Raw genomic sequence first — 12,800 nt, 5'->3', positions numbered from 1 at the left:
TGACAAAGATATGGAAGTTTACGCTAGGGTTCAACCTTTTAGGCGCAGAATAAGTTAGCTTATCGCTTAACGGAGGCCGCTAAGGCATGATCGACCCCTCGAACATTCTGATTGGAAGGCACATCCGTCGAGGTCAGCCACTAAAGCTCGCCTCCGAAGCAGGATCATTCGGTTGTTTCTCAAGACCTCGCCGATGATGGCGTCGTCGAGATGGTGAGGACAAGGCAAGAACACGTCTTCAACGCCTGACCTCCACTAAATCGATATGCCTATCGATGCAGCCTGCCTTGCCAGTATGATTATATGTGGAAAAGGACGGCTAGTCGCCCTATACCTCTCCGACTTTGCAAATGGACACGAGGTCCTCAGTATAAAGAACCTTAGCTACAGGACCTCCATGTTCTGACCTATTCGACAATTGGGACAAGATGAAATTCTTGACGCAAAGCCTTAAATCCTCTACTTAGCATCAGTCTTACTCCAATCTCAACTTTTCTGGCCCCCTATATCACTCACCTAACTCAAGCCCAAAACGCCTTCTGTACATCCCGTCTCGAATCAAATAAGTCAACCTCAACAGGCAAGCCCGTCTCAAGCGACCTCTTCAAAGCCTCACAAACGGCCAACGCAGCCAGCCCAGCTTCACCACTACACCTAGGTCCCTCCAACCCCCTAACAACCCTAACAAAATGAGCCAGCTGACCCCTAAACGGCACCTCCACCGCAACAGGCACCTCCCTGACCCTCATCTCCTCACCCCAACGCTTCTTCCCCTCCTCATACCCCCACACCTTCAAATCCGGCACACTCAACATCCCCTTCGTCCCAAACACCCTATAGAAGTCCTTTCCCGCCCTCGGAATCCCCGGATTCTCCCCCGTCCCAGCCTCAAAACAATGCGGACTCGGCAAATTATCACCCAGCAAAAACGAGCCCACAGCACCAGATCTAAAACGCAAAGTGATCGCAGCACCCTCCTCCGCCTCAAACCCACGTCTCGACGGCATGCGCTCAGCATATACCCTAGTAATCGGTCCCACCAACTCATGCAACAGATCAATCTCATGCACCATATTAATCAATATCACGCCTCCGTCCTTCCCCCTCCTCCACTCACCAGGCGGATCAAAGTACTCCTCCGGCTTACACGTCGTCCACAATCCATTCACAGCCACGATCTCGCCAAGCTCACCCGAGTCAATAACACCCTTCGCAGCAACGATATAAGAGTTAAACCGTCTATGATGACCCACTAACACCTTCACACTCTTTTCACGCGCCCGCCGTACCAGCTCCCGTCCACTCTCGACATCACTGCTAACCGGCTTCTCAACCAGTACATGCACCCCCGTCTCCACCAGTGCTAGTGCAACAGCGACGTGCGTGTGGTTAGGCGTACATATAATCGCTGCTTCCGGACGGTCAGATTCAGATCTCAACAGATCTGCGATCGAGCTATAATATGGCACATCCAACTGTGTCGCGAGCTCTGTACCCCTAGGAGCAGGATCGACGATGCCCACCAGTCTAGCATTCGAATCTTCGAGGACAGTCTGGGCGTGTCGTGGACCAATCGAACCGGCACCGATAATTGCGATGGTTACAGGGTTGTCCATACCCGTTGAGGGGGGGCCTTGGCTTGTAGAATAATCCTGAACAATATATTTGAGGCTGTGTGTTCATAGCCCCGTGCTCTCTTCGAATTAGTGAGGGTATTGATTATGTTCAATCGCGCCCATACAGTCTGTGTGTACTTTATGTTCGCGACTATGAAAGCATCTCCAATTCTGTCGGCTATTGCACAAATCGCGATCGGCTGATTTCATATCCGCTCAGACTCTGCGAAGATTGAGCAGCAATGGCCGAAGTTCTGGTCCAGTAGTCCAGGGTCGACGGCAAAGGTCGCTCCATCGTGTACATGCCCATAATCTCACTTCAAGCTTGCCAACGCCTTCACGACATATGGCAATTGCTCAACTCCTGCCAGGCCTATTCCTGTAGCGTCAGCAAAAGCATCGAGACAAAAGCACACGTAGATCAAGTTTGGGTCATTAACATCATATATTCATGCCAATATTATATATCGTAACTAGGTAGGTAGGTAAGGCACAGCCCACAGTAGAATCAGCTCGGTAAAAGCAATCCACAACCTCGCGACACCATTGAAAGTCAACAAGTCTAGGTGAGAGTCAAAGAGCCCTTCCCAAACTCCAGGTTTGCCATGCACAACTGTCTTTCACCTTTTGTTTTGTGATTTTGACCCGTGGGTGGGTAGGGATTTTCTGTCAGTCCTCGATTCCGATTTTAGGTACGCCAGATAGGAGCAAGTTGTGGTGAATAGGTGCCTGCCTTCCTCGATCGCCAATAACAAGTAGAAGGCATTGTGCGCATCCGCACCCACACAGTCCTGCCCTATGAGCACCACGGCAAAAGCCTCTGACACTCCATATATAACTCTTTCATATACACCTCCAGCGCCTTGCACGTAAGCCCAGTCAGTCAAACATAAAAGAAAATCGTAAAGCGAGTGTCGTTGATTCGTGAATGTACATTGGAACAAGAAAACAAAGAAACAATTTGAACACAACATCACAGGTCGTGCTCACAAATCCTCCTATCGAGAAGTCGACCCATTCTCGCTGTGCGCTTTCGGGGTAGGCTGATCACCGAAGTCGATGGTCTTGTTCGGCATGGGCGTAGCTTGATCGTCCATATCGATCTCTGTTTGAGTATGGCCAGGGGCTAGCGGGAACAAAATAGGTGGCGTAATATGTCCTCGGCTCGCTGGGCGTTCAGGCTCTGGATGAGCATGCTCCGATGATGAGGCTCTCATACTCTTGCGTGGCTGGACGGAGCCGAGAATTGCTGTATCTTCTTCTGGGATCCGGAGACCTTCCATGCGGCCTTCCAGAATTTCCAGTGATCTGCGAAGACTATCTGCTTCAGCTACTCGATCATCGTGCATCGAGATGACACTGCCTCGACTATTGGTGCGAAGCATCTCCTGTCCCAATTTCGAGCTAGATCGCGCGGCCTTTTCGACAGGTGATTTCTGGCGTGTTTGGAGTCTACCCAGTTCTTCGTCCTCATCATCACCTTCTTCGGCGCCGCCTGCGTTAACACGGATTTTCTCGAGCGATTCCCGTTTGTTGCGAATAGCTTCGGACGAAGGCTGGTGTCGCAGCGTTGGCGGGAACGGCGCGAGCTCGTCAACTACTGGCGGTGCGGATTCGGTGTGTTCCAGACGTGGAAAAGGCGGTTGGGCCAAGGTCCTGTGGTCCAATATTGAATCATCCGTAATGCCAAGTCCACCACGATTCCACTCATCCGTAGCAGCTCGCGAGACGACGACAGGGATTTCTTCGGCTTTAAGAGATTCGATATCACTGAAAAAGCCACCGCTACTGATAGAGTCTTCCCTACTTGAGCCCTTCCAGGACGACTCAGGCATGGTTGGTGCTCTGCTAGATGCAACTGAGCTCGGGCTATCCTGTGTCCGATGCATTGGTAGACCCGAGAGCACATTAAGCGGCATGGTCGGCTTGAAGTCCTTTGGCGGTGGTTTCCATGTACAGTGTTTGCACAAAGCTTCTGTCAACTTCGGAAGTGTGGGCGGTTTCTGTAGGAGTGCGTCGAATTGATGTTCGTCTGGCAAATCTTTGAGGTATCCAGTCATGCACACTATTGGTGTGTGAGTATTCGCGCTGTTAGTGTCTCGAACCATTCGCGCCAGATCAACACCATTAATGAGTGGCAGCTTGAATTCGGTGAAAATGATATCGAACTGAATGTTCCCCCCAGCATACCCTATTGCTTGAGGCCCTGTCGTGGCAGTAATAGTCCGACATCGTAGTTTCTCGAACAGTTTCTCCATGACCATCTTAGATACTGGATGGTCCTCGCAGATCAAGATATCGAGTGGTCGATAAACAGGGCCTTCCATGATATTGAACTGCGACATTCTTCTGGAGCTTTGGCGTTTTCGCTGAACTTTGAGTAATGCTTTCGTATGTGCTGTGTTCTCATTATCGGACGAAGAGGGAGACTGGTCTCTTGCAAAGAGCTGACTCCGCCGCTTATGATGGCCAGGCATGAACGGCTCGCGCAGTTGAGTTTCGCTATCTTGAGAACCTACTGTGTGCGATCTATTTCTGCCAGGTGTCCCTGGTTGTAGAGATGACACGGTTGGTGGCTTGGCTGGAGACATACTCGAAAGTCTTTTCGCAGGCGACGCGAGGGCCTGAGCACCGCGAGCATTAGACAGATCGTAGACAGTCGAGTTCTGCAGATTGCTTGAATTTGATGAACCCGAGGTTTTTCTTCTTTCATGATGCTGAATCCCTGTATATGCCAGCATGGGGGAGCCAGGCTGAGAGCCGCGGTTCGGAGACGCATTTGAGCTTGACAGACCTGACGGCGATGCCGGACGATGATGCTTATTCACAGACAGAGCCCTCTGGACTGTCATAGGCACCATTGGACTGCCTTCCACAGACCCAGGACCTCCGGAAGGTGACGACACAGTGGGCGTAGGTATAGTCGATACAGGCTGCGATGCCGATTGAGCCGCCTGGAACGACTGCGCAGACCGTGCTTGAGCTTGTAATGCTTCTTTGCGCATCTTCTCTACGATGTCTTTGTTGGCTTTTTCCAGGACTGGAAGGTTCTTGAATGCAAAACTACCAAAATCGTCGCCAACAACAGGCTCACTCAATCGTCGACTCCGCGAGTCGCGCGCAATGTGCGCAGGGATATGGAGAGGCATCAGACCTCGTTTGGTAGAAGAGACATGAGAGCGAGCTTTGAAAAGTGCGTCATGCGGTCTGTCACCGTAGTCTCCGGGAGTGCTCCCAAGGCCAGGTGAGAGCTGATCTTCCATCTCTTCAGGAAAAGCCTGCAACGTGGCGCCTCGGGTGTCGAAATATTCAGTATCTTCTGGATTTTCGGGATTGGGTACAAATTGAGCTTCGTCTTCAAGCAAGGTCTCCCAGTTGATATCTGAGAACCAGGAATGGGCCTGAATCTCAGCGCCGCCACTAGAATATTTGTCTTCTGCATTTGCCCCCAAGCGCTGCTTCGGGTCAAGTTGTATCAATTTGTTAACGAGATCTTTTGCGTCCTCCGACACCTCGACCTCGTCATCGTCGGGCCAAGCAATTCGCCGATTGAGGATGTTGTCAAAAACCTGTTCTGTTGTTGGGGCGTTGAAGGGCGGCATGCCATAAAGGAATTCAAACAAAATACAACCCAGCGACCACCAATCACACATCTCGTCCTGTACGGTGCCTCGAATAGTCTCTGGAGCGAGATAGTCTGGGGTACCGACGAACCTCTTGCCGTTCTCATCGGGGTCGAACAGCGCGGTAGGCGGTGGTAGCATTTGAGAGCTGACGCTAGTAGCGGGCTGCGACATGTTGCTCATTGACTGCGACAGAGGCATCAAGTCTGGCGAGGCGCTCGCCTGCGAGAGCGATTCTTCTTCAATTGGATTGTGCCTCTGATGAACAGATATTGGCCTACTGCCTTCCCGGCTGTCGCTCAATCCTAGACCTTGAAAAGCTTGGTGTAGGTCGTGACTAGAGACACTACCGCTCTCGCTCCGATGACCAGAGGTTCTTCGGGAAAAGTCTCTACTAAGAGAAGCCTCGCGATTCAGGCTGAAATACGATGGCTGGTCCAACCCTCCCGCCAGAGCGGGTGTCATCAAAGGTGTTTGCCCTGGCGATGGGCCAGGGTGGTAGTCGAAGGATGCCGACCGAGACGCGGGACCTGTAATCTGAGAGGAAAAGTGACCCTGTTTGAAGAGGTCAGGATCTGGCTCCTCCGGACTCTTCAGTGCGCGCGCCTGTCGACCAATCAGACCCATACGTGAAAGACCAAAGTCCGTCAGTTTCAGATGACCTTTGGAATCAATCAGCAGGTTGTCGGGCTTGAGATCACGGTGCACAATTCCTCTGCTATGTAGATGCTCGACGCCTAGCACTACCTCAGCAACGTACTTCTTGGCCCAATCTTCCGTTAGTCCACCCAGAATCTTGACCAAAGATGCACAATCCCCACCATTGAGATATTCCATGACCAGGAACAGGTACTCCTTGCTTGAGAACGTCCAGTACAGCTTTGCAACAAAGTCGCTCTCACCTTGCCACATCATGATGGCACGCTCTGCTTTGACATTGGTAACTTGATTTTTGGCAATCATATCCGATTTTCTGAGAACCTTGATGGCGAAGTATTCACCAGTCAACTTCTTCTTCGATAGATATACACTGCCAAACGCTCCTTTGCTGATGGGCTTCACAATTTCGAAGTCCTTGATTGACGGTGGTTGAGCGCGAGGCTGCAAATGAGCGGCTGTGCTCAAGCGTGGAGATAGTGGTGCTCTAATATCTGAAGAGTGTATCGATGACTGACGGCGGTGATGCGGGTGGTGGTACTGAGGACTTGGAAACTCGCCAGATGTGAGTAGCGGTGAGACAATTGGTGATTGTAAAGATGTTTCAACGCTGGGAAGCCGTGCTTTGCTCATACGAAGTGGGCTGGAAGGCGCTGGTGGAAAATGGCTGGGGGACTGCCCTCGGTGCGGCGAGGACGAGCTCAACCCATGTAGATGCATGCTTCGACGTTTCCTGTCTCTTGAACTTGCGGACCTACTCAGATTCTGCTCAGAAATGGCAGCAGGAGAGTCTGTTCTCCGCATGTGGTGCATGCCTGACATAGAAGGTAGACTGCTATCACTTGTTTCACCTTCGTCTGGTGCAATGTACATTGAACGCCTCTTGTGGATAGGTTGCGGTTGCGCGATAACGTTGCTGCGCATTGACTTTGGAGTGGGACACTCTTGGGGGCTGCTTGATCCTGTTGATACCGCTTGTGAGGAGGGACGCCGCGAATCTGGATGTGATACAGGTGGGTCCAATGAGTTCCTTAGCGCAGATGCCATTGACCGTAGCTGTGGCCGAGACTGAGTTCTAGTCACTTCTGGCTCTCCGATGTCTGGCTGTGACATATGCTCACTTCCTGGAGAGAGGTCGTGATAGCCGGTAACAGATTGGCTTTCCTCTTCTCCTTCACTCTCGCCGGAGGAGAGAGGCTCTCCCTCGGCAGCTCGCTGGGCTTTCAAAAGAGCTTCGGCAATGCATGCATCGACCTCGGCGAGGTACTCTTGACGAATCCGTTCGCCATATTCCAGTATCACTTGATGGCGATGAACAGCTTCTATCTTGGCGCGGGCCAACTTCTCCGTATCAGAACTGAGAGCTGCCAAACCTGGCTCTGTGTCGAGGCTACTTGGCGGCTGCCAGTGCACAATCTGATTGATACGGGATTCAGACACGGGTGATTGGGTCCGAAACTCATCGCTCTCTTCACTCTTGGTATCCTTGATGGCAGGTGTATTAATCTCGATAGCAGTATCGCACAGATCGAGAATGAGCTCGACAATTCTGACAAGTGGACGGCGAACGATAAAAGATGAACGCCCTCGGCTATGGCCAAGACCTGCCGTGGAAGGGCTTCGCGAGCGAGCTGGACTCACGTTTTGCGAACCTGGCGCGGAGGATAAGGAAGATGCGGTTGGCGAAGGACCGATAGGAAGCCCCTTGTACTCAGGTAGTGGCTGGCTTGGGACGTTCTCGCCTGACGCTGAGCGACTGGGTCTGTTATCAAATGCGTCGAGCACCCGGACGATGGCATGGCGGTGTTCTGTCAGACTTTCTTGGATCATTTGTACATCCATCTCGGCCTTATGTTCCTGCACACATAGATCTGAATGTCGTTCAAACCACCAGGGTACTATGGACCGCTCACAGATGCGGCACACAACAGGTAAAGGCGGAGGATGATTAGCTGGGTCATTAGCACCGGCTTCAGTCAATTCCGAGAGATATTTAGCAAGCAGCTCTGCACCAATACCCAGCATTTCGACCAAGATTCTAGGCAATTCAACCTCGATCTGAATGGGCTCGGCAGCAGGCTGCAACATCCACATCGTATGTGATTCTCCACCAGTTGTGCGGTCCCAAACCATGATACCTTGGCCTTCCAACTCCAGCAGAACTTTGCCATCAGGCTTTAGGGACTCCCCTTCGTCTGAAGGGCTAGACTGATCATCGAGCATAGGAGCTATATCAGATGTTGTTGTAGTCTCAATGGTAAACTTGACGAACTGACTTTTTGAGTTGTTTGTCTGCAATGCCTTGATAGCTCTTTCAAAGACCTCCTTGTCATCCTTGATATAGGTCGATATAGGCTTGCCCTTGATAACTTCCATCTGGGTTCCGACGACATCCGTCCACGAAGGACTAACCCATCGCACAACACCATCCAGTCTGAGGTCGAGAATAATATTTCTTGTCTGCTCAGCAGCATCCTTTAACTCTTGAGCACCTTCTTGGATGTCTTGACTGAATGATCTCTCCATCATAACCTTCTGTGGTTCGGGGCCAGCACCGGCATGGTACTTCAGAGCGGCCACAGTGGGTGACTGCGCAAATGGACGATCGGATCCATCTTGGGCCATTCCTGCGCCCACAAGGCGGTAGTTGGCGGCTGTCTGATCTTTGAAGCGGTTTCCCTCTCACAGTGTGCACTCGCATAGGCCGCAGCACAGCTACTGTGCAGTGCTATCGAGCCATCTCCATGGAATTGCCTGTCCCTTCAGCGCGTTGTGTGACACGCTTTGTCTTGAAGGATCTAGCCAGACAAGTGCGCTGGATTCAACCGGGAAACCAACAAACGAGAAGAGCCGACGATTAGAGGAAGCGAGCCCTGGCTGTGACTCAAAACCGAGGAACGAGAGTGATGCCGTGGCGGTATTATAAGATTCTTGAAGCCGACCCGGTCGTGACTGGAAACCAGGCAATGCTGCCTCGACGTCGAAGTATGCAAGCAGTTTGAAGTACCAATAAAAAGATCAGAAGGTGTAGATATCGAAAAGTACAATGGCTGTAGTGCTGAGAGGTGAGTGTTGACCGAATAATTGGAGGACGCAAGGCGAGTGCTGCTCACTGGCAATCGAGAATAACTGCAGTACACTAGTGGAGCGCAGTCGGCAGGATGATCGTAGCGGCAGTCGAAGCAACGGGGACACGAAACTCTGAAGTGCACCGGTGCTCGACTGTAATGCACGAAACGCTTCCTGCAGGCACCTGAGTGGCTTGATCGCTGCTAAGACTCTTCTTAGAGGCCTTGTAGCGGGGTTGCAGTGGGTGGAAGCAAGGGTGCTTATTCGTGTCAAGTTGCACCTAAAATGCTCACCAATGGTCTGCTCTTTCTCATGTTGGCGCCAGGCCGAAACAGGAACGGCAACAAAGCAAGGACAAGCGAAACCAATCACGTTGGACGTCCATGATCGGGATATTTGTATCTTTTTGAACGATAATACTGAGCGTTGAATGCCATACGCCATGACCTCGTTGTCATCACTCAACTGTTTCTTCGTGAGTTCTACCTCCTACTGCCCAACCCACAACCAGGGACGACGCGAAACAGTAGTGCCAGAAGAAGAAAGTCAATCGATAAGTCAAGTTGACGGTGGTTTGATCAATACCCCTCCGTGCCCTCATGCCACTGCTGCAGACATCCCTCGTTTCTGTGTTCAAAAACAATAATCCTTGCCACTTACGACTGGCGAAATGCGCACTTTGAACATGCTGGCCGACTATGAGCAACATGGCTGAAACGACTCTGACAGGTTGACACTACTATCAGATCATGGCATATCCGCTGTTGGTGACGCACCTTCCTCTCTGATGCTCGAGTCCATACACAAACCCACCGTCCTCCCACCTTTTCTAGGAGTCGTGGGACGAAAACGGTTCAGCAGGAAAGTATGTGGCTCACATCAACGGTGTTGAACATTTGTTCTACCACAAATGTATTGCAGACTTGATCCTCTGGTCTCTCTTCTCCGCACGTTGACAGGGTGATCTCAAGCTGGGAAGCATGAAGATCTCTCGAACCTTCGTCTGCGATGATGCTTCATGCACGAAATGCAAGCTAACCTTCGTCCGCCGGCTCAGCTGACCAACTGCTTCGGTTCTACGAAGACACAAGTCAGGAGCTCACACACCAGTGCTTTTCATCTTACCACACCTTGGGCTTGCATCAGTCGCGCGACATTTCCCCATACCGTGTTACTTCGCACCTGAGCCGGAGAAGGTTTCCGCTATCAGGTTGTCCTTCACACCAAATGTGATTGTTATTATTCTGGCACGAATGCTCAACATCACGCACACTCCAACATCGTCGTTGATAAGGACACCGTCCCACAGTATGGTGCCATCACTGGCTTGGCTTCTGCCGCCACTGTCCAACATGGTTCATGGATAGATGTGAGAAATGGTCATACATGCCCCGTGGCCAGCCGCCCTATGCTTCGACATGAGGTTGATCGCAGCCACTTTACAGAAGCGTAGGGGAGGATGTCAGACTCAGAAGCGTCTCTTGGTGATCGGTTGGTTACACAAATACGAGTGGCTCAACAAGCATGTTCCTGGCTCCATGCGGAGTATCAAGCTGGCCGCTCCTGTCAAGGCTTGGGAACACGCAGCACTCGATAAGGAGTAATTAGCAGAGAGATTATTCGATGAATTGAGCTCTATTCTCGAGTTTACAAGATGTTTAGAAGACAATGATTTCGCATCTGGGGAAAACACCTGTGCTTGTCCTTGTTACTCGTGTGTCCACGGTGATATTCCGAGCAGAGCCTGGTAATTTCATCCAAAGCTCTCCACAACAGCGTTGGGCCATATGTCTCTTACGCCGGGTCAAACACAGTCTCTAATGTAGAGCCTGATGGTCCATACAGACGTCTCTTGTCTACTGCATGGTGCTACTCAGCATTCGTCTGATAAGACGTCTGTGCTGAGAACAGTAGGCTTATTTACCAAACGTCCCAATGCTCTACCCGACCACTATACAATATAGCTGTGTGAAGACGTTACAACACTAAGCATACCGTGCCGAATGTGCTTCGCGTTGTGTGAGAATGGACCTCACAGACGAACGTGTTTGGAAGAGCACTGATGCTCCAGAGAGCACTCCCCGAACAGAAATTTATGGCCTCTCGGACGATTCGACCTTGCATGTGTGAGCTCTTAGGAGTAGCTCATTATTCAAAGAAAACAGCAGCAGTGTCTATTGGGTATCTCTAAACCGCATGCAACCTGTCTATAACATACCGTATGTAATGTCAAGATATATGTACCTGGAACTTTTGCTTGGGACACTCCTGCTCATCACCCAGAAGATCATTGACTCTTCTTCTCCTGCCCTCCCTTCGCACCCCCGCCTTCCGCCTCTTTATACCACTTCACACTCCTCACCAAACCCTCCTCAACCCCCACAACAGGCACATACCCACACCTCCTCTTCAATTTCTCACAGCTATAATACCGATCAATACAACTATACTTCACCGTCTGCCTATTAATCTTCCCCCTCCTCCCCGAAATCGCCCCAAAAATCTCACTCAACCCCCCAATCAGCGCCGCAAAATCCTCCGGCAACACCCACAGCTTCCCCTTCGCACCAACCCCCTCCCTCCCCATCCGACTCCACATAAACCTCGTTATCTCCCAAAAGTAACACGGCTGATCATTCGTCACGATAAACGCCTCCCCATCAACCCTCTCATGCTCCAATATTCCCCCATCCTTCATGCCGCTCTCACTCACCCTCCTACTCGTACTCAACAGCCCCTCCGCCACAAGAAGTAACCCCAACACCACATTCCCCACATACGTCGTATCAAACAAATTATCCCCCTGCCCCAACTGCATATTCAACTGCCACCCCGGCGCAACAGCAGCCGTCTTGCAAACCCCATACGCAATCCCGCCCATATCGCCCTCCCCTATGATTCCGGCCGGCCGCACAGCAGCACACAACATCCCGCCCACCTCCTCACTCCCATTCGCGGCGAGCACCATCCGTTCCGCGATGGCCTTCGTCTCACTGTAGTACTCCCGCTTATTCGGCACGTGGTACGGCCACCGCTCATCCGCGTTCCTGAGGTTACTCTCCGCATCGTGAACCACACTGCTGCTGCTCGTATGCACGAACGCTCTACACCGCTTCTTGCCGTCTTTGCTCCAGGATTTGTAGTCGCCCGCTACATCGAGGAGTGTCTTCGTGCCGTCGATGTTCACCTTCCGCAGGATCTCATGCGGCGCATCCCATTGTGGTGAGGCAGTATTGATCACGACGTCCGGCTGTACACTCTTGAACACCGTGACTAGCTGCGCCGCAGAAGTGATATCCGCCTCGTGGTAGGTGCAGCCGGGCAATCTATTCCGTGTACACCGCAGGTCAAGCGCATGGACTGTAGTGGTAGACTGGTTGATTGGCGGGTACCGTGTGGAAAGCGGTGGCAGTTCGTATTCGTAGCGACCTTTATTTGGGCCGAGAGGTACGGGGGTGTTTTGTGTGGATGGGGATGAGTCTTTTTCGGACGGGAAGTTGAGGAGTTGGTCGACGACGTGGCGGCCTAGGAAGCCGCAGCCGCCGACTACGAGGACTGTGCCGAGGGTTTTGGGGGGTGGGTGGGGTGGGAGGTCGCGGTCGTGGAGGGTGGTGGGCATGGTTGGGCTGGGTTTTGGCGCGAGTGTGAGGTAGAGTCAAGAACTAAGAGCAAGAGGGTATCAGCGATCTATGTCAGTGGCCCGCCTGCATGAACTCGGGAAAAAGGTTGTAATGTGTATGAAAGCAGAGACGTAGATACCCCGGATTAATGTTGCAAAAGGTAAACAATTTCGGTCGCATAGAAAGTGGATGCTGGGCGGCCCATGCAGGGCCCG

General features: G+C 51.7%; 3 protein-coding genes across 3 annotated transcripts; all 3 read right to left on the bottom strand.

Moving 5' to 3' along the window:
* Positions 1-521: 521 nt before the first annotated feature.
* On the bottom strand, positions 522-1,616 carry PMZ80_006958 (uncharacterized protein; the record flags this gene model as incomplete). Its single annotated transcript, XM_064875367.1, has 1 exon — positions 522-1,616. The coding sequence occupies one exon, from the start codon at positions 1,614-1,616 to the stop codon at positions 522-524; it is 1,095 nt and encodes a 364-aa protein (XP_064728632.1).
* A 998-nt stretch (positions 1,617-2,614) lies between these two features.
* On the bottom strand, positions 2,615-8,521 carry RIM15 (rim15, signal transduction response regulator; the record flags this gene model as incomplete). The annotated part of the gene is made up of 1 exon (XM_064875366.1): positions 2,615-8,521. One exon carries the CDS (start codon positions 8,519-8,521, stop codon positions 2,615-2,617), a length of 5,907 nt encoding a protein of 1,968 aa, XP_064728631.1.
* Positions 8,522-11,252: 2,731 nt separating this feature from the next.
* Positions 11,253-12,584, bottom strand: ERG26 (erg26, C-3 sterol dehydrogenase; the record flags this gene model as incomplete). The annotated part of the gene is made up of 1 exon (XM_064875365.1): positions 11,253-12,584. One exon carries the CDS (start codon positions 12,582-12,584, stop codon positions 11,253-11,255), a length of 1,332 nt encoding a protein of 443 aa, XP_064728630.1.
* Positions 12,585-12,800: the final 216 nt, after the last annotated feature.

This window comes from Knufia obscura, assembly GCF_036327395.1.
Source record: "Knufia obscura strain CCFEE 5817 isolate CBS 148926 chromosome Unknown scaffold_8, whole genome shotgun sequence".
NCBI classification, from domain to species: domain Eukaryota; kingdom Fungi; phylum Ascomycota; class Eurotiomycetes; order Chaetothyriales; family Trichomeriaceae; genus Knufia; species Knufia obscura.
Note: the sequence above shows the minus strand (reverse complement) of the source record. Positions and strands in the feature narration are given on the sequence as shown.